At 46.1% G+C, this 22,312-nt stretch overlaps 1 protein-coding gene across 1 annotated transcript in view; it reads left to right on the top strand.

Moving 5' to 3' along the window:
• ZRANB1 (zinc finger RANBP2-type containing 1) overlaps positions 1-22,312 on the top strand; it is a 1,697,020-nt gene that overhangs the window by 221,149 nt on the left and 1,453,559 nt on the right. Inside the window, exon 2 of the mRNA XM_044056199.1 lies at positions 10,855-11,716. Coding sequence (XP_043912134.1) covers positions 10,900-11,716 — 817 coding nt within the window. The 5' untranslated portion in view covers positions 10,855-10,899. The remainder of the gene's footprint in view (positions 1-10,854; positions 11,717-22,312) is intronic.

Below are 22,312 nucleotides of genomic sequence, written 5' to 3'. Positions count from 1 at the left end.
TCAGCCTGTGCTTCCTTCAACCGACGCACTCTTAGACGTTGGGCGGAGTTTGCAGAGGAATTTTTTGGGGCTAGTTTTGCGTATAAGATGCCATCGGAGACTCCGACTTCACATTTAATTAAGAAACGGAAGGACAAGGACCGACGCACGCGGGCCGTGGTTTCGGCTGAAACCATGGCCAGGCCTACTGTGAGTGTCTCTGTCTCGACTGAAACAGAGTCCTTGGTACTTCCGATTACCGAAACCGCTCAACCGACTACCTCAGCCCCGGAGGCCCCGGCTGAGTCGGTTATTGAATTTCCATCAGAAACTGGTGTCCTGGAACCTTCCGACACCATCCCTTTAGACAAATCTACACCAGCACGTGGTGCAGCCAGGCCTCCTGCATCCATGTTCATTAAGGCATTCTCCAGGGCTAAAGCTGCTAAACTCTCAAAAGCTTTGCCTCCCAAGGTTATCCCTCAGGGACCCTCTTCTGGTTCACAGATTCTAAGCTTAGCAGAGGATCTTATCTCCTTAATTAGGGGCTCCCAACCTCATCTGGACAGAGGTTCTCAACCCCCTCCAGACAAAAAGCCCAGGGTTGAGCTCTCTGATCCCCACTCCTCAGATGAGGCCTCGGATGGCTCTATTCTCTCGGACCTCCAGGAGGAGGCTTTTTCGGCCTACAAGGATTCTGATGCAGAAGAATCTATTCCCTCGGCCTCCCCTCCTGAAGAGTTTTCCTTTGGGGAGACACTGCACACTATGAGAGAGCATTTCCAATGGCAGGGCCAGGAATTCTCTGATTCCAGGAAAAGATTAAGGACCTTTTTACATTTGCCTCTGCATAGGCCTTTAGCTATTCCTCCTGTTTTGAATGTCATTGAGGATGTGTATTCTGATTCTAGCACAACCCCTGATTCTCTCCCTCCGGCTCCTGTCAAACCCGATAGGTATTACAGGGTCCCGGACTCTCATCTTTACCTTTACAAGGCCCATTCTGCTGATCCAGAAACTATTTCCCAGGGCCCTAAAGGGGTTGCAGCTGCCACTGCTAAAAATCCTCTCCCCTCTGAAAGGGAGTCCAGAGCTTTAGAGAGATGGGGTAAAAAAGTGTATACTTCTGCTACTCTTTCTATGAGGGCATTGACTTGTCAATTTCATATGATACAGTACCAAGAGTATTTGTTAGATGAATTGCATAAAAAACTGTCTTCACCTGACCCCGTAGACCGCAAATCACTTCAGGATCTGGTACATAATTCACAACAGGTTAGCAACCATTTCTTGCAATGTGGTTATGATGCATTGGAAGCTTCATTTAGTCAGCTATGACTGGCGCAGTTATACGTAGGCATGCTTGGCTGTAGGAACAATCTCTGCCAGACCATGTTAAAGCAAAGCTCCTGGATGCTCCATTGGAAAAGCAAAAGTTATTTGGCTCCACGGCTCAGGAGGTTCTAAAGAAATTTGAAGAAAAGGCAAAATCTGTACAAACAGTCACAGATTTTCTCCAAGTACAACCACCAAGATTCAGCAGGAATTGGCCTTCCAAGAATTGGTCCTTTCCAGACACAGAGAGGTTTCAGAGAGGCAAGAACAGGCGTGCCAGAGGTAGAGGGCAAGCTAGAGGCTCCTACAGAGGACGTCAATGGCAATCTCCCAACTAGAGAGGTAATGCAGGACCTTCAACTGCTGGACAAGGACAGGCTCAATGACTTTACTTTGACACCGCCAACCAGGGCTCAATTGGAAGCACCTTTGGGCGGAAAGCTCTCTTTATTCTCAGAAAATTGGCACAGTATTACAAGGGACAAATGGACTACAAATAGACAAAGGATACAGGTTCCATTTCCACACATTACCAAAAAGACAAGGCATGCCAGACCTGCCTCCGAATCAAAGGGCAGAGGCTTTGAAACAAATCTCCAGCTTAAAGCAAATGAAAGCTATAGAAAAGGTTCCTCTCTCAGAACAAGGCCAGGGATTTTATTCCAGACTGTTCCTTGTTCCAAGAAAAGAAAAGCAATGGAGGCCTATTCTGGACTTGTCCGCACTGAATACTTATCTCATTGTGCCAAAGTTTAAAATGCTGACTCTACAGCAGCTCCTTCCCATGCTGGGCAAGGGGTCTTGGCTGGTAACTCTAGACCTCAAGGAGGCATACCTGCATGCCCCTATCAGACAAAGTTGCAGAAGACACCTCAGATTTCTTGCAGGGTCAGAGCATTATCAATTCTCAGCATTGCCCTTTGGCTTATCTACTGCGCCCATAGTATTCACAAAATGCCTGGCATCAGTAATTGCACATTGCAGACTTCAGGGGATTCAAATATACCCATATCTGGACTGCCTTATATAAGCGGACAGCCAACAAACTTTGGTGAAACATTTGAATTATGCCATCCACCTACTTCAGGCCTTGGGATATACAGTCAACTTTCACAAATCAAGACTGGTTCCATCCCAAAGAATAACTTTTCTGGGTGCAAATCTAGATACAACCACCCAAATGGCCTTCCTCACAGACGAAAAACAAAGTCAACTACCAGATTACTTCAACAGTCTGACAAGACAAACCCAGCTGACTGCAAGGAAAATCCTGCAGGCCCTGGGTTACATGGCTTCTTGCATCCTTCTGATTCCGCAGGCAAGACTACATATGAGGAAACTACAATGGTACCTAAGGAGTTTATGGACTCAGCACAGTCACAGCCTGGAAACTTTGATACCACTCATTCCATGCCTTCAAAAGGAATTTCAGTGGTGGGCTCAAGCAAGCCAGTCAAACAGGAGTCTGCCTTTCAACAAACCAATAGCCAGCCAAACCATTACAACAGACGCTTCAGACCACGGATGGGGAGCGCACATGGAGGGCAGGTGCATTCAGGGTCTATGGTCACAAAAAGAGATACGCATGCACATAAACCAAAAGGAAATGCTGGCAGTGATACAGGCAGTCGAAGCCTTCAAACCTTTTCTGCATCAAGGCCATCTGCTAATAAGAACAGACATCTTTCCACAGATAACACAATCATGGGGAAGGCCGGACATAGATCTTTTTGCCTCCCCCCACAATCACCAACTGAAGAAATTCTGCTCAAGGACATACCACCCACAAGCATGGAAAGTGGACGCCCTCTCTTTCAGCTGGAGAACTCTAACAGTGTATGTATTTCCACCTCTCCCATTAATGACGAAGGTTTTACTGAAGATCAGGACAGAGCAGCCAAAAGTGATTCTGATAGCTCCGGACTGGCCAAGACAGCACTGGTACCCACTGTTAAAGAGCATGTCACGCACGAAACCATGGCCTCTTCCTTTATGGCCACTTCTACTGACACAGCACAATTACAAAACTCTGCATTCCAATCTGAAAACCTTGCAGCTAGCAGCCTGGAAAATACCTCGACTCCTCCTCAGGATAAGCTATCCCAGAGAGTGAAAGATATTATTATGGAAGCTCGACGGCCTTCCACAAGAAAAGCATATTCAGCAAAATGGATAAGATTTCACATTTGGAATACCACAAAGGGTCAGGATGCGACAGTGATGAACATGGCACATATTCTGGAATACTTGGCAGAAATGTTCCACACTGGTCTGTCTTACTCTTCCATTAAAATTCATGCTTCGGCAATTTCAGCAGAGTACAATACTGATCCACCTGTCTTCTCTCATCCTCTCCTAAGACAGTTTCTAAGAGGAATCAAAAACATCAAGCCTCCAAGGAAACCACCACTACCTACTTGGGACCTTAACTTCGTGTTGGAAAAACTAACACTGCCTCCCTTTGAACCAGCAGCATCTGCAGAGCTACAGTTCCTGTCTTGGAAGACTGCCTTCCTTCTGGCCATAACCTCAGCAAGAAGAGTATCTGAGTTACAGGCCCTTATGGCAGTACAGACATTTCTTATTTTCATCAGGACAGAGTTTCATTGAGAACCAATCCTACATTTATGCCAAAGGTGGTATCCAGGGTTTCATTAAACCAAGCTATTCACCTGCCTACCTTCTTTCCAAATCCACAAAACAAAGGGGAAAAACTTCTGCACACCCTGGACATACACAGACAGCTGCGCTACTACTTGGACAGAACTAAAAGTTACAGAAAAACTGACCAGCTGTTGGTAGCATATGTTGCTGGTACACAAGGAAAAGCAACTTCCAAACAGACAGTTTCAAAATGGATAGGGAATTGCATTCATTTTTGTTACTCCTTTCATGGAAAAACTGTGCCAGCTAACATTAGACTTCATTCCACGAGAGCCACAGCCACCTCCACAGCCTTCTTAAGAGGAGTGGCTACCAAGGACATTTTAGAAGCTGCTACATGGAGCTCCGTGGATACATTTGCCAAGCATTACAATTTATCTTTATATTCCAGATCCAGAGCAGGCTTTGCTACGGCAGTCCTTCAGGGGATTTTGGCTACACCATCCTTTACATAGTTCCTCCACCCCCAGATTGGCTATGGTATTCTACCCATATGTGATGACTGCAGATGCATCCTTGAAGGACATAGTTCAGTTTTGTACCTACCATAAATGTAGATGTCCGATAGGTATGCATCTGCAGTCAGGTTTACCCTCCCTCCTTCCCCTCTGTGGTATTTCTTGGGTAGTTGCCCCTCTTATAGCTAGCTGGGGGGATCTATTATGGTGTATTTGTTTTTATATTACTGTGCATGTTTGGATTTTTAAATGTTTTTTTTTCCAAATTTAGCCTTCCTTAGAGAGGGCACCTGGCATCTGGGGCAAGAAAAACTGAGGAAGATGGTGTCGGCTGATGCTTTTATACCCCAGGCGCTCTGACGTTGGGGAAAGTGCGACATCAGCCGACGCCGGACCCAGACTTTGGAATCCGGCCGACCGAAGGGCTGCCCTGAGGCAGGACAACCCATATGTGGTGACTGCAGATGCATACCTATCGGACATCTACATTTATGGTAGGTACAAAACTGTACTTTCTCTGCACTTCCTTTTGGCTTATCTACTGCGCCCAGGGTATTCACGAAGTGCCTGGCTCCAGACCTTGCATACCACAGGCAGAGAAATATTCAAATTTACCCATACTTGGACGATTGCCTGATTCAGGCGGACAGTCAGGAATTGCTACTTCAGCACCTGACGTTTGTAAAGAGACTCCTAACTTCTCTGGGGTATACCATCCATGAAAAGAAATCACATCTGGTACCCAGCCAAAAGATTGTATTCCTGGGAGCAAGCTTGAACACAACTTCCCAGATGGCGTTCCTCACTCCAGAAAAGCAGGTTTATTTGACAAATTACTTCAAACTACTGGCCACCCAAACCCGGCTATGTGCAAGAAAAATACTGCAAGCCCTAGGGTTCATGACCTCATGCAGTCTACTAATTACATATGCAAGACTGCATATGAGGAAACTTCAGTGGGACTTAAAAAGTCTCTGATGCAACATTCTCAGGACCTGGAAACAGTGATTCCCATCATTCCTTGCATAAGGGCAGAGTTCCTTTGGTGGGCAGAGGCTTGCAACCACAACAAGGGACTCCCTTTCACTCAACCCCCTGCCACTCAAACCCTGACAACAGACGCATCAGACTATGCATGGGGGGCTCACATGGCAGGCATATGCATTCAGTGCAAATGGAGCCCAGGACAAATTCACCTGCATATCAATCAAAAAGAAATGTTAGCTGTACAGAATGCACTGACAGCCTTCAAATATCTTATCCTGCCAGGACAACTCTTGATAAAGACAGACAACACCACAGTTATGTGGTACATAAACAAGGAGAGGGGAACTCATTCTTACCCACTCCACAGGTTAGCCATGGTTCTGTGAAACACAGCTTTGAGCTATCAAGTGCACCTGTAAGCTCAATTCTTGCCAGGCAAACAAAATTCACTGGCAGACGACTTAAGCAGAAATCTAATGGACCCACACGAGTGGAAACTGGAACTCAACTCATTCAAACTTCTAATACACAGGTGGGGGACACCAGAAGTTGGACCTCTTTGCTTCCCCCCCAAAATCATCAACTGAATAAATTTTGCACCAGAACTCCCCACAGCCAAGCATGGAAAGTGGATGCCCTATCCTTTACATGGGAAAACCTCTCAATTTATGCCCCCCCCCCCCGCCTCTCCTTTCAAAAGTACTACTCGAGATCAAACAGGGCAGGCCAAGGACAATCCTTATTGCACCAGACTGACCATGCCAGTACTGGTACCCCCACTCCTCCACAGTCTGACGGCAGTGTCACCCTGGCACCTACATCAGACTCCCTGTCTGCTGTCCCAGCAGGAGGGACAGATTTTGCATTCTCAGCTGCAAACCCCGAACCTGGCAGCCTGGCTTATTCCCTGAAATACATCACCAGCAACTCTCAGCAAACAGGTGCTAGATGTTATCCTTGAGGCCAGGAGGCCTACTACTAGGAAATCCTATTCAGAAAAGTGGAAAAGATACTGTTCTTGGAGCCAGTCTCGAGGAAAGGACACAGCCGTGCCCACCTTACCTCAAATCCTAGATTATCTAGCAGAGCTGCCGCACAGAGGCCTGTCCTTCTCATTAGTTAAGATTCATGCCTCTGCCATCTCAGCTCATTACAGTACTGAGCCCACCCCTCTTCTCTCACCCTCTGATCAAACAGTTCCTGAGAGGAGCTAACAATTTAAGACCCCCAAGGAGAGATCCCACTCCTGCCTGGGACCTTCATTTTGTACTAGAGAAGCTCACACTCCCCCCTTTTGAGCCTACTGCTAGAGCAGAGTTAAAATTCCTCTCTTTTAAAACAGCTTTACTTCTAGCTATCACTTCAGCAAGAAGAGTGTCTGAGTTGCAAGCCGTTATTGCTGTGGGACCCTTCATTATCTTCCATGCGGACAGGGTTTCCCTCAGGACTAACTCATGATTTATGCCCAAGGTGGTATCCAGTGTGGCTTTAAACCAATCCATCCATTTACTAACTTTTTTCCCTAATCATCAGAATAAAGGGGAAAGGAGCCTGCACTTCTTGGATGTGCACCAACAGCTCCACTTCTACCTTGACAGGATCAAACCTTTCAGAAAATCTGACCAGCTGCTAGTCAACTTTGCTTCAGGGGCAGAGGGCAAGGCCATTTCCAAGCAAACCATTTCTAAGTGGTTAGCACACTGCATCAATTTCTCCTACAAACACCATGGAATACATACCCCACAGGGGATCAGACCTCATTCCACTAGGGCTACCTCAACCTCTACAGCATTTCTCAGGGTAGTCCCTACTGGGGACATCCTGGAATTCTGTACATACCTTCACCAAGCATTACCACTTGCCTATCTTTTCTAAATCCAGAGCTGGATTTGCCACAGCAGTCTTACAAGGCCTGCTAGGCAGCCCTAATACTTCTTGACTGCCTCCACCCTTCCTCAGCTTTGGGAGTCAACCCAAGTGTGATGACTGCAACAGTGAAACACGAAGAACATAGTACAGTTGTGTACACTTACCATAAATGTAGATGTTCGAGTGTATTCACTGTTGCAGTCCTGGTTACCCTCCCGCCAGCCCCCCTGTCTTTTTTTATACTTTCTACCTATCCTCTTTTTTGGCCATATCTTATGGCAGTGGTATTTACTTTCTACTGGAGGTGTTCCACTCCATCTGATTGCTTCCTTTTATGAGGGCCCCTGACATCTGGGGCAAGAAAAACTGATGTAATGGCATCGGCTGCATGTTTTATACCCCTGACGACCTGACATCATGAAAGAGGCAACAGCATCCAGTGCAGAAATCCCAAGACACTGGTATTTGGGCCGACTGAGGTCTACCTGCAGGCAGATAACCCAAGTGTGATGACTGCAACAGTGAATACACTCTAACATCTACATTTATGGTAAGTGTACACAACTGTACTTTCAACCTCCCTCCCGCCCCCAAATTGACACAGATGGCTTTATGGTGACTGGGTAGTTTTCACCTACATTCTGTCTGTGAGCAGTCCTAATAGACTACCTTCCAATCCTACTTATTAACCATGTACTAGTGTATAGCCTTGAATATCGTGTCATTGTTGTAAATAATTTTTTTAGTAGGGGAAACTTGATCTGAGGTATTAAGGTGGAATAGAGGGAATTTTGGGTAGGAGAGGAGTGGGAGCCATTGATCTGAGAAGCTTCATAATTGGTGCTAAAGTCTGATCCAACAACTCGCATTTTGCACCAGATAAAAATTTGAAAACCTGGATCTGTCATTATGGTTAGTACATAACTTTCATTTCTGACCTCTGCAAGAAGTGTATCTGTGTTGCAAGCTCTTATGGTGGGTCAGCCCTATCTCATTTTCCACAAAGACAGTGTTTCTTTGAGAACTAATCCTTTTATGCCTAAAGTGGTATCCAAGCTTACTTTAAGCTAAACTATTAATTTTTCTGTGCCCTTTCCTGAGCCCAAAAGTGTGGGGGAAGGGATTTTTCATGCCTTGGATGTCCACTGACGCCTGTCGTATCATCTCGACAGAACAAAATCTTTTAGAACTTTGATCAGTTCACATCTTGTGACAGTAAGAAGAGACCACCTGTGTCAAAGCAGACCATTTCCAAGAGGTTGTCTTGGGTGGTTACCTTTTTATTCCCACCACAACAGCACTATTTCAGGCATGGTCAAGGCACACGCCACCAGGGCCTTGGCTTCATCTGTGGCTTTATTGGAAAGGTTTGGACTCTATATGGTAGAGCAGCAACCTGATCCTCTGTTCATTATTTATTTATTTATTTATTTATTTATTTTTTACAGAGCAGTACAAGTTAGATTCCATTTCCAGGTCTAGCTCAGGCTTTGCTAGTACCATTCTCTAGGGGCTCCTAGACCTTTCCCCTTTCACCTTCCAGATGTTCTGAGCTATGATAATATACCCATATAGCTTAGGCTACTGCAGCAGTGATCAGTATGATGAACATAGTACAGCTGTGTAAATTAAACTTAACATAAAAGTAGATTTTTGAATGACTACTGCTGAAGTAGCTGCTCACTCCCTCCATCCACCCGTTTCTAAGTGTTTTTATGCCAGAGTGTAGACATTTTTGCTTTTCCTAGCAATGTCCCCTCTGGGCTCAGCATTCTTGTTTCATATGGCCTGAAAGCTCTAAAAAGCTTGGAGACCAAACCTGTTTATTGTCAGCTCATTTTGAGCTGTGTGCGTTTGTGTGTGGAAGGTGCCCTTGAGCTTTGGTAGCTGGCCAGCTGTTATATCCTTGGCAGAAAATAACCCATATAGCTTAAGCTACTGTAGCAGAGATCATTTAAACATTTACTGTTATGGAAAGTTTACCTACATAACTATATTTTCTCATCTTTCACAAAGACTCATTTTTTTATGCCTGAACTTGTAATGGAGTCAGATTTGAAGCACAGCACTCTGTATATCTTACCTTTACTTTTCAGCCTTCTCTAACCATGTGGAGTACTGCTTACATTGCTTGGATATTCAATGACAACTGAGGTGTTGTAGGGACAGAACAAAGTTCATATGTAGCAACACCAAGCTTTTTGTTACCTTTTCTAGTAAGTCTATGGGCCGTAATGATTTCTCGCATCCCCTTACAGCATAGCTGTCTTAATTTTGTAAAATCTTGCTTTTTCAGGCATAACAAGTCTTTAACTCAGATTGCAAAAGCTTACTTTACCAGAGCTGTAGTTACCTTAGTAGCCTTTTTCAGAAATGCTACACTTGATGAAGTTTCTGCAGTTGGTACACAGCTTTTCCTGAATAGCTTTGTGTAATGTTATAAGCTGAATGTCTTTACCGATGTTTGATCTGTTTTTGGGGCTGTAGTTGCTGAAATACTTTTTTTTCTGTGTGGATTTTGCCACCCACCCCACATGTCTGATGGACATTAAGCCTTTCCCCAGAGAGACACGACATGCACATTCCCTTATCCAGAATTTTCACTTAGGATTGGGGTGAGATGTTCATCCAGACAGCCATGAGTGTGCTTTATAGTTTCACTAATGTACTGACAATGAGGGCATTTATAATGTCTTAACGATGCCCCTGGGTAGTGAGCCATGAAGTCCATGTTGTCAAGAAAGCCTACAATGCCTTTCCTATGAGAGTGCACACCTGCATTGAAGACTAACACTAAACAGTGGCTTGGTGAGCCTAATGTCATCGCTGCCCCTCCTCCAAGTGGTTGTGGGAATGTGTAGCTGGCTTCTGATCCTCTCCACCCCCTCCCAGGTGTGCATGCTCATTCTTCCCTGCCAGGTCTGTTAGGCATCTATGCTGGTAATCAAACTTTGGTCCTTTTACCTGTGATGTAGTTGGGGGTTTTCTCCTCTGCTTCTAACTAAAGCTTCCATTATTAAAGATGTATTCTCCTAGTGGTACACCTAGTTAGACGAGCTTGAGACTTTGCTCTAAGAGCTGCAGAGGATGAGCTCATTATTATTGGTTTTAAAAGTTATGTAGTTAATGTAACACTAGCGCCGCAAGAGTGGGTGAAGCTTGTGTAAGGATTTTTCCCACCTTCTGCTTTAGTCAAGATGGCCTTTCTTTTTTTATTTATTTATATTTGAACAGCTGAATTTGAGTCTGGATAGGAAGAGCAACACTGTGCATTATTGGACATGGGTGGTACTAAGCAGTCTGGGAGAGATGTGATAGACATGTGGCCCAAAAGCATGTGCCTTTCTCCTGTGAGTTACAGAGGATGGAGCCCTTCTTGCAGCTCTAGCATTGTGGTAAGCAGATAACATTTGTTGTAAATTATTTCTGTCAACTGCTAGTAGTGGGATTGTCAAGGTTGCTTATTGTAATATTTTTAAATGTACCAGTAACAGTGTAGTACATATTTAGGTTCTCTTCCTGTCTTGCTATTACAGTAATGTATACCTTTCCTTGATTTCAGAGTATTACTTCCTTTCTCGAACATTTGCTTCAAGGCTTGAAGAAAATGACAGAACGTGGCATTAAATGGGCTTGTGAGTACTGCACCTATGAGAACTGGCCATCTGCTGTTAAGTGTACAATGTGTCGTGCACAGAGACCCAACACTACAATTATAACGGAGGATCCATTTAAAAGCAGTCCAAGTGATATAGGGAGGGACTGGAGTCCTGCAGGTATTGGGAGTGGAAACAGCCCTTTAATTTGTCCAGATTCCAGTGCAAGGCCAAGGGTTAAGTCTTCATATAGTTCTGAAAACGCAACAAAGTGGTCTTGCCATATGTGCACCTATCTTAATTGGCCTAGAGCAATTAGGTGCACTCAGTGCTTATGCCAGCGTCGGACCAGGAGCCCTACGGAGTCTCCCCAATCCTCTGGTTCAGGTTTAAGGCCAGTTCCCCCACCAGTGGACCCTTGTGAAGAATATAATGACAGAAATAGACTTATCACAAGAGCTCAGCATTGGACTTGCTCCATTTGCACTTATGGAAATTGGCCTAAAGCTAGAAAGTGTGCTGTGTGTGACCACCCTAGACCAAATAGTTTTGAAGCAATAGAACTGGCTGGAGCAGAAGAGGCTTCATCAATTATTAATGAACAAGACCGAGCTAGATGGAGTCGAAGTTGTGGTAGTAGCAATAGTCAGAGAAGATCTCCGCCAACATCAAAACACGAGTTTGAGAAAAAAATGGATTTTCAGAGAATTGAACTAGCAGCTTCTGGTGTTAGCTGCAAAGATGAACGTGAGGTTGACTTTAAAAAATTAAAACAGATAAAAAATAGAATGAAAAAGATTGACTGGTTATTCCTCAATGCATGTATTGGTAAGTTGTCTTTTTTTTTTCTCCACTGTCCTTAAGTATTGGTTATCAGAACTGCAACCAAGGTTATAGTTTTTAAGCTCATTGCTAAAGATCAGTGTTGCTTAAGTGTCTAGACTGAGAGTACTTCTTTTTTCTGGGAGGGGACAAAAACAACAAAAAAAACTTCCATTTAATTATGGTGTAAGCATTCTGTCTCCTTACTTTGATATCTTTTAGATGCTCGTTCATTTCTATGCCTGGTAAAAGAGGCAGTTGTAATAATGTCTTTGAGCTACAACTTTCCTTTGGAGTTTTACCATTTAACTGGCAGTAGCTAAGACTGGGGGTTATTTTAATGTTGTTAATCACATACATCTTACTGAACCGAAGACCTTTTTGACACTGGCAATTAAAAGGACAAAATACATGCAACCATTAAAGTTTTACATTTACCTAGACACATTTAACACATGTAAAAGTTAATGCATATTTTAAGGCTGGCATGTTTTCCTTTCTGTGCACATTATTTCCAGATGCTTTCACAAAATGGCAGCTGCTAAGTTTTGTCACATAATTTATTTTTTTTTCACTTTGTTAAGCAAGAGTAGGCAAGACAGTACACAGCGAGGTTAGGTTACTCCAGGGGATATTTGCTTGCTGTTGATTAATGACTGCTGCTTTTGCTTGTCACATCTCTAATGTAAGCAGTTAGTAGCATATTTCAGACTTCAGGAGCTTCAGCATTAAAAAAAACTTTTGATATGCTTGATTGCTTCCACTCCAACTACTAGCAACCCCACTGCAGATGAATTATTTTATCATTTAACAAGTATATGTCCATCTTTTTACTTTAAGGAAGTATCACAATAAATGCCAAACTGTTACCAGACAAGCTAGACAAAACTGCTGAAGTTAAATATAGCATATTACATAACAGCTTTTCTTAGACTTGCTTATCTTAAATTGCCAAACATTCAGGAAAATATGAATATCACATCTACCCAATGCTCATCATTTAGATCACTGTTGCAGTAGCTTAAGCTATGTGGGAAGTGACTCGCCAAAGATCTTACATCCAGTCAGTATTTAAAGCCTTTGGGCACCTTTCACATGTGTTGTGCATCTAAGGAGGCTTGAGGTAGTGCCAATATAAGTAAATGTAGGGGTGCTAAAATTCAGAACTTTTTCTGTTGAAGATACCAGTCACGCTTCTCTTGTGTATTCAGTGGTCTTTCCTTCCATATTTCTGTACAAAGTTGTTCTCCTTGCTAACCTCTAGGTGAAAGGAAAAGTTATAATGCGTGGAGGGCAGATTTTTTTTTATTACCGAAAGGAGGACTATAATGTATGGCTATGTACTGTGCTTATTGTTTACTCATAAAATGATCAATGTCTGCTCATTTTCCTGACTCTACAGTGAAAACCAGCAGCTTGAGACTCTTACCCAGCCGATGATGGACCTGTAACTTGGATGGCCGCCCTTCCAGCTGCCAAGAAGAAAGCTGACTTTCCAAGATGGCTGCACACTGATCAGCAGATGAACTTCAGCTGTCCTGACTTCTCCAGTACATAAAATGCTGGTCAGAAATTGTACTACAGCATCAGCTGGAAAGGCTTCAGATTGGGGGCAGCTGTCCACCTGACAGTGTAATATATTTACAGACAGCAACATTAATAAATGACTGGGTGAAAAAGGAACAAGGGTACATAATAAGGATCTAGTAATATACCCTGGCAGTATCCACGCCAGAGTCCTTCAGATTAAAATTTACAATGCCAGGTCCACCATTAAAGTGGCAGTGATCAAAATTAACATGCTTGGCAAATCCATGTCTTAACAAAACTGACCAACATGACTTTACAAGATGGCTGAACACTAATCAACAGCTTAACTTCAGCTCTCCTTGTGAAAAAAGAAACTGAAAGATAAGAGCCAGGAACTCTTGTCACTTTTAGTAAATTCAGTTACTGGCTAATAAGTACACTACCCGGATGCCACCAAAGAAGAAACTAAGAGCCTGAAAAAATCAACTACAAAAGGTGAAGAAAAAACACTGACTGGGAAGAATACTGCAGCTGTGCAGCAAAAAGCAGCTCAGACTCTAGCTTTTGGTACAAGACATGGCTTCAAGTTAGCTAGAGGAAAACACAAGTCAAATGTGCTCGGAAATTATTAAAATAAATGAAGCGCTGAAGGAGTATATCAACTCAAATAATGAAAGGCTGGAAGAAATTGAAGAAGCTTTAAACAGATATTCAAATGAGCTGATAAAACTGTAAAAATTAGAGGTCAAAATTAATAAAAGGCTGACTGAGTAGAAGACTGTTCAAGAAGAAATGATGTTCTTCGTGTTTCACTGTTGCAGTCATTACATTTGGGTAATCTGCTGGCAGGTTGCCCTCAGTCGGCCTGATTAACAAAGTCTTGGGTCCTGCGTTGGTTGCTGTCCCTTCTTTCATGATGTCAGATTGTCATGGGTATAAAACATGCAGCTGACACCATTTTCATCGGTCTTTCTTGCCGCGCTGTGCCTGAAGCAGAAGCAGTTCACAAGTGCCGGTCGGCCGACTCCTGAAATTTTCGATCTGAAGTAGGAGATTCATTTGTCTGCAACCTGTGGGTTATGGATCCGATATCGGATCCGAACCGGCATGGTTTTCCAGCTATGGATCCGAGCTCTCAGCTCCTCCCCTCACCCATAATGCCCTGCTCTCCCTACATGACCTCAGATCTAGTTTGCCGCGCTGGTGACCAGATTGGTTTCTTAGAGCTCTACAGCTAAGTGTTATTATTGCTATTTTTAGAGCTAGAATTAAGGTTTTTCTGTCAGTTTTGTGTGAAAGTTTTAGGTTTCCCTTTTATAGCTTAAAGTTATTTAGTTTTATTAACTTTTATAACTTTTAGTTTCCCTCCCCTCGCTGGTGCGTAGTGTGTGTTTGGGCCTGTGTTTGTTTGACTAGTTAGTTTTACCTTTTTAGTCTAATTGAAGTAAAGAACTAGTACCCTTAGGATGTCTGAACCACCTAAGGCTGTTTTTTCGAAGTGCTCCGAGTGTGGCCATAAGCTTTCCCCTGCTGATGGCCACACTCGGTGCGTTCGATGCCTTGGGGTTGAACACCTCACTTCTGGATGTTCCATTTGTGCAGGGTTCAACCCCAGGGCATTGAAGGAGCGGAGGTCGAAGCTGGTCCTGGCGGGGCTTTTGCCCCCGGACTCGGCTCCGGCTCCCGCTCCTTCGGGGGGTACAGTTTCTATGGTTCCCTCCTCTCCCGCTCCCCCTCCTCCACCTGGGACTCAACCTCCCTCTAGTGGTTTGGAGGAGAGGGAAGCAAGAAAGAAGGACCGGAGGGAGAAGCACCATAAGCGGCGGGCCGAGACCTCTGTTTTGGCCCCGCCTGCCAAGCGGGTTTCTCCTCCAGCCTTCTTGTCTGCTGGTTCTCCCCCTCCTCTGCTCCAGTCTCCTGTGTGCTTTTCACCGGGACCTGAGGAGGAGGAGACCCGAGGAGGCACTCAAGGCCTACCTCGGTAGCCTCGTCGAGATCTACGTACAGTTTATCTGATGCTGATCTGGACCGGATGATGAGAAGGTTCATCCAGGCCCAGATGCAGATGGGAGTGCTCTTGCCTCCCCCCCCCCCCTCTGGGGGGGAGCTCGACCCCTTTCTTTAAACCTATAGCTCCTTCTCCGACCCGCTACCCGGGTTCGGAGCAGTTGGAGCCGAGCAGCTTCGGCGCCGGGGGTGGGTCGGCGCCGATAGTACTGGGTACTTCGGATCCGACCCTGCCCTTGAGTGCTTCGGATCCGACCTCTCGGAGCCTGGATCCGAGATTCGGATCCGGGGGGATCAGTGCTCTTTCGGCGCCGTCTGTGTCGGAGCGCACTGTCCCCTCGGATCCGAGTGCTTCGATGCTGGCTCCGATCCACTCTTCGGATCCTAGGGGGAGCCAATTATCGGATCCTTTGGTCGAGGTCGGCTCCCCCTCGGCTTTTGATGTAGTGGAGAGGGCCCTGTTGAGGGTTTCCGGACCCCCGGCACTTGCTTCGGCTCCATCCCGCGCTCCATCTGCACTGGGCCAGGCTTCCACCATCCGGCCACTGGGACAGCCCGCTCCTTTGCCCCAAGGTGTTCCTTTGGAACATGTCACAGCTTGCGAGGAGTCCTCTGACAGCCCCCTGGAGGATGCCCCTCGCAAGCATATGTGCAAAAGGAGGCACATAGACTCCCCCGAGTCTCTCACTGAAGACACGGATTTGGAGGAAGGGGAAGGCTCCCCAAGATCACCCCCTGAGGATGTCTCCTTTGGAGACATCATGGAAATGCTTCGCATAAGGGGGGGGTCTGCCCCCAAGTCTTCCTCGGACGAGTCCGTGTTCTTGGAGGCATTTGAAGTGGGCCCGTCTACCTCTTGGGTGTCCCCTCCTGCCGACCCCCTGGTGGACCTGATTACCACCAGGGCGTGGAAGGAACCGGACACCGTGGAGCCAATCCCAAAAAGGCCTGACCGTATTCTCAATCCCCCGGCTGACCGTGCCCACTGGAGTAAGGGGCCTCCGGTAGATGCCATGTTGACGGCGGCAGTCACCAAGAGGGAACTTGCTCAGGAGAGCCCCTCAGTTCACCCCCCGAGCAAGGAGTCTCGGATGATGGACCGCTTGGGGAAGCGGATGTTTAGTTCAGCGACCTTTTCAGTGAGGGCGCTGAACTACCTGGCACATGTGATTAGGATGCAGCGTGATCTTATCAAGGAATATGCTGCATCCCCCCCAGAGTCCATGTCGGAGGAGGACAAATTGTTGCACTCCACCCGTATGGCCACTCTCAGGTCCGTGACTAATACCTCTATGCGGTTACTGTCCCATGCTACGGAAGGTGCCGCTAGAGCCGCAGGGGCAGGCCTAGTTACTAGACATCAGGCCTGGCTCCGTCATTGCGATTTCACGGAGCCCTTCAAGGCGTCATTTGCGAACGCTCCCTTCGATGGTTCTGCCCTCTTTGGCAAAACTGTTCGTGATACTTTGACCCAGAGTGAAAAGGATGGGAAGACGCTGTCTGCCGTCAGAATCCGCTTCTCTGTGCCCCAGAGGCCCTATTCTAGGAACCAAAAGGGCCAGAAGAAGATGTGGTTCCGGAAGTCGCAGCAATCCCAACCCGCTCCGGACAACCAGTCCTTCAGTGGCAGAGGAGGACAGGGAGGACGCCGCCCCAGGGGCAGAGGGGCTCCCAGGAACTTCGCGTCCAGAGAACCCTTCGCTGAACGGCCCGCGCAGCAGCCCTGAAGGGTTGCCCGGCTGCTCCACTCTGGAGGCAGTCGGGGGACGTTTTTCTGAGCACCTAGCGGCATGGGAGTCCATAACATCAGACCGCTGGGTCCTCCACATCATATCCAGAGGATACCGCATCCCATTTCATCACATGCCAAAATTGAAGTCCCTCCCCGACGTTCCACCCGGTCAGTGGGAGGCCGCTTTGGCAGAAATTGGCCATCTGCTAAAGAAAAGAGCCATCCAGCCCGTCCCCCCAGACCAGATCGGATCAGGGTTCTACTCCAGGTTCTTTTTAGTGCCAAAAAAGACGGGGGATCTAAGACCAATATTAGACCTTTCACTCTTGAACCTGGCAGTTCCCAAGGAGAAGTTCCGAATGGTTACATTACAGTCTATTCTCCCCCTTCTGGGAGAAAATCACTGGATGTGCTCGATAGACCTCAAGGATGCGTACTACCATATACTAATGGACAGGCGCTCCAGGAGGTTTCTCCGCTTCCGGCTGGGAGCCAGTCACTACCAATTCTGGGTCCTTCCCTTTGGTCTCACCACAGCCCCCAGGGTGTTCACCAAGGTATTAGCAGTGGTAGCGGCCCACCTGAGGCTTCAGGGGGTGCAGGTCTTCCCTTACCTGGACGACTGGCTTCTCACCGCTCCAACAAGGCATCTACTGTTATTGGCGCGAGACTCCTTTCTCCAGCTAGCTCCCCGTCTGGGCATCACAATAAATACAGAAAAATCCAACCTAGCCCCTACGCAGTTCATAGATTTTATAGGTGCCAGGTTAGACACGAGACTATTAAGAGCCTTCTTCACTGCGGACAGGATTCAGAATCTGCAGTTCCAGGTGCGGGCCATTCTCCACTCCAGTTCAGTTCCGGCGGAGTTGGTCCTGAGGGCTCTAGGGTCCATGGCAGCAGCGATAGCTGCTCTTCCTCTCGCCAGGTTCAATATGCGCGTCCTTCAATGGACACTCCTAGTTCAGTGGTCTTATCTTGCTCTTCCTATGCATCATCCCATTGCGATCAGCAAGGCTTGCAAGCGGTCCCTCTTATGGTGGCTCCACTCTCCAGATCTCCAGGGAGGCCGCCCATTTTGTGCTTCTCCCCCTCTCGCCACGGTGACCACGGACGCCTCCCGCCTCGGGTGGGGGGGGCATTTTGCAGGCCGGACGGTCCAAGGCACGTGGAACGATTCAGAGACCTTACTGCATATCAACGTTCTAGAGATGAGAGCAGTGCTCTTAGCGTTGCAAGCACTACAGGCCTTTCTTCCCTTGGGAACTATTGCGATTCAGTCGGACAACATGTCTGTCGTCTGGTATATCAACAAACAGGGAGGAACCAGGTCTTATCCTCTTTGTCGAGAAGCCATGAGAGTGTGGGAATGGGCAATCTCCACCAACCGCTTTCTCATCGCAACGCATATTCCGGGTCGGTCCAACATCCTTGCGGACAAACTCAGTCGCACCATTCTCTCCCCTTACGAGTAGTCTCTCAATGCTCAGGTAGCGAAACGCATCTTCGCACGGTGGGGAACTCCTTGTTGCGATCTTTTTGTGTCTCCCTCAAACACCAAGTGCGACAGTTTTTTCGCTCTAATACCTCCTCCCGGAGATACCCCAAGAGGCGCACAGGTGCATTCTTGGCACACCGGTCTTCTTTATGCTTACCCCCCTTTGCCTCTGATGCTCCAAGTTCTTCAGAAAGCCTCTCGGTTGGGGTGCAGAATAATTCTCATTGCCCCATTCTGGCCTCGACAGATCTGGTTCCCTTTCCTAAGGTCTCACTCAGTGAATCCTCCTTGGATTCTAGATCCCATTCCGGATCTGATATCTCACCCATCCCATCTATCAACCCCGAATCTGGGCAACCTGAAGCTGACTGCTTGGCTGCTCCAGTTCCACTCCTGATCAGGACTCCCGGTATTTCATCTCCAGTTAAAGCCATCCTGGTGGCGGCTCATAAACCATCTACCAGGAAAGTTTACCGCAGTAAGTGGAAACGATTCTCCATTTGGGCGGAGCGGCAAGGTCTAGACCCCTTCACAGTTCCCCTTCCTCTGGTGCTTGACTTTCTAACCACTCTTTTTAATGATGGTGCCAGCAGTTCCACGGTCAAAGTGCAACTTGCGGCAATTTCTCACTATCATATTGGTCAAGACTCCAGTCCACTGATGTCTGCCAAATTGTGTAAGATTTTCATAAAAGGTACCTTTCTCCTCAGGCCCCCGGTAAAGCAAGTGGTTCCTCCTTGGGACCTTTCTTTGGTCCTTCAGGCCTTGACCGCTCCCCCCTTCGAACCTGCTGTTACAGTAGATCTGAAATTTTTATCTTTCAAGACGGCCTTTTTAGTAGCCATTACCTCGGCCAAGAGAGTTTCAGAACTTCAAGCCTTATCCGTCAAACCTCCTTACTTGGTCTTTCATCCGGACCGTGTATACCTCAGGACCAACCCGTCCTTTCTTCCTAAGGTAGCTTCTGAAGCAAATATTAATCAGTCCATTAACCTCCCTGTTTTCTTTCCTAAATATCAAAACAAAGGTGAATACAAGCTACATTCCTTAGATGTTCACAGGCAACTTAGATTTTATCTGAACAGGACAGCTGGTCATAGGCAATCCGACCAGTTGTTTATTTCCTTTGCTAAATTCAATTTGGGTAAACCAATTTCCAAAGTCTCCTTATCACGCTGGATTTCGCAGTGCATCTTATTGGCTTATCAAGCTTCTGGAAGGCCCGCACCGGAGGGAGTACATGCCCATTCAACCCGGTCAGTTTCTACTTCAGCGGCCTTTAAAGCTAGGATTCCTCTGGATGATATTTGTTCAGCAGCCACTTGGGCTTCATCTCATACCTTTATCTCCCACTACAAGTTGGATATTACATCTAGAGGTAGAGCATCCTTTGGCTCCGCGGTGCTCCGGAATATCCTTCCATGATGGCCGCCCAAGATTCAGGTAGCTGGGGACTCTGTCCCAAAGGTTGCAGACAAATGAATCTCCTACTTCAGATTTAGAAGTTATGTACTCACCATAACGTTCCATCTGAGTAGGTGTATTCATTTGTCTGCAACCATCCCGCCCTCCTATCCCCCTGGCCTTGTCAGTTTCCTGCATTTTATGTGTTACCCTTTTTTAGGGTATTTCTATTGTTGGCAAACTCGATCTGAGGTCATGTAGGGAGAGCAGGGCATTATGGGTGAGGGGAGGAGCTGAGAGCTCGGATCCATAGCTGGAAAACCATGTCGGTTCGGATCCGATATCGGATCCATAACCCACAGGTTGCAGACAAATGAATACACCTACTCCGATGGAACATTATGGTGAGTACATAACTTCTAATTTTCGAGTTTCAGAACCGAAGTCTTCAACCTAAAGTTAAGTATCCCGTTGGGGAAACATTTTCTTGCTCCTTACCGATGTCAATAAAAGTTAATAATTGTATTACTTGTGGGAAGCAAATACCTCATAAGGATTTTTATTTGTACTGTATTCCTTGCCTAGGCCCTGACCACAATGTGCCTTGCTGTCGGTTTTGTGCTAAATTTAATCAACGCACTATTAAGCATCGGTATATTTTTGCATCAGAATATTTTGGCTCAAGATTTAACTATCCAGAAATGTTGTCTGTTAGCAATCAGACTACTGGAATACACAAAAAATGCAAAGCAAAAGAGAGAGAGAGACCGTCGAGGTCCAAAACCGACGACAAAGCTTCTCCTAAGCCAGTCGCCGGTACTCAGCGAGGTGCTTTCGCAGCCCCTGATACCTGCTACTTTTGATTTGCAGGCCTCTACTGAGACCCATTCGGAGTCCAGTACGCTGTGAGAGACACTATAGTATTGAACCCGCGGATGTCTGTACCATAGATGTGTCCGGAGCCACTGAGCAGGCACCGGCTTCGGAAGGTGTTTTCAGGCCTAAAGATTTGTATATTAAACCGACGCCATCTTCAAAACCTAGGCCAAAATCAACTTCTATGTCTAAAAAAAAATGACGCTTGGGCCACCAGCACAGGCCCCTATGCCTAAAAAACAAATTATCAAAATGACTGAGGATTTAATTACCTTGATCAGGGGTTCCCATCCCCCTCCTGCTAAGAGGCCTAGGCAAGGCACTGACTATGAATCATCAGATCAAGTTTGTATTTCTTCTGATTCCTCTTCTGATCAGGAATTATCTATTCCACCTTATGAGGACTCAGATGCAGAAGATTCCATCCCTTCTGCTTCTCCTCCTGAGGATTTTTCTTTTGGAGAAACTTTGCATACCTTAAAGGGAATACATTCACTGTAAGAGTCGGGATTTCTCAGAATCTAAAAAGAGGCTTGGGGATTTCCTCTTTCTTCCTCAGCATAGGCCTTTGGCTATACCTCCTGTTCTGGACATTGTTGATTATGTTTTCTCAGAATCCAGCATGGCTCCTGATTCCCTGCCTCCGGCTCATAGTAAGCCAGACAGATATTACAGGGTTCCTGACGCCCACAAATTCCTTTTTTAAAAACCCTACTGCTGACCCTGAAACTCTTTCTCAGGGTCCCAAGGGGGCATTAAGGCTTCTTCTGTTAAAAATCCTACCCCTTCTGATAGAGACTCCAGGGCGCTTGATAGATGGGATAAGAAGGTTTACACATCTGCAACCTTGGCAATCAGGGTTTTAAACTGTCAATTTCATTTGCTTAAATATCAGCAGCATGTCATGGGTTTACTTAAACAGAAAATTATGTTGATTTCTGACTGTGTGGAAAATAGAGTTGCAGGATTTATTGCGTTCAGCTGAACAAGTTGGAAAGCATACTTTGCAATGTAGTTTTGATTCCTTGGAAGCCTCTTGCAGGGCCATTGTAACTGGATCTGTGATAAAAAGGTATGCTTGTCTCAAGGAGCAAAATCTGCCTGATCATGTTAAAGCAAAATTGTCGGATGCTCCTTTACAACAGGACAGTCTATTTGGTAATAAGGCAGAAGAAGTTTTGAAAAAGATGGAAGATAAAGCTAAATCTATGCAAACTGTAAAAGATTTCATACATGTGCAGCCACCCAGGTTCAGTAGGCACTGGCCTACTAAGAATTGGTCCTTTCCAGTACCCACCAGAGCCGCTCAGGTCAAACCCAGACACTTCAAAGGCTCCAGGTTTCGGTCACAAGGAACTTGCAGAACAAAACAATGGGGTGCCTCCACCTCCAAATCTGGAAGTAACAATGCACCTTCCTACGGGAAACTGTCTCAGTGACTTTCCTCTGCAATCTCCAAGCACTTATCTTTTGGCAGCCCCTTTGGGGGGAAAACTGGGACTTCATGCACGAAATTGGCAACTAATTACCCAGGACATATGGGTTTTAAATATAG

This window comes from Protopterus annectens, chromosome 14.part0, assembly GCF_019279795.1.
Source record: "Protopterus annectens isolate FY-2018-M chromosome 14.part0, PAN1.0, whole genome shotgun sequence".
NCBI classification, from domain to species: domain Eukaryota; kingdom Metazoa; phylum Chordata; order Ceratodontiformes; family Protopteridae; genus Protopterus; species Protopterus annectens.
This window is presented reverse-complemented; position numbering and strand designations above follow the sequence as displayed.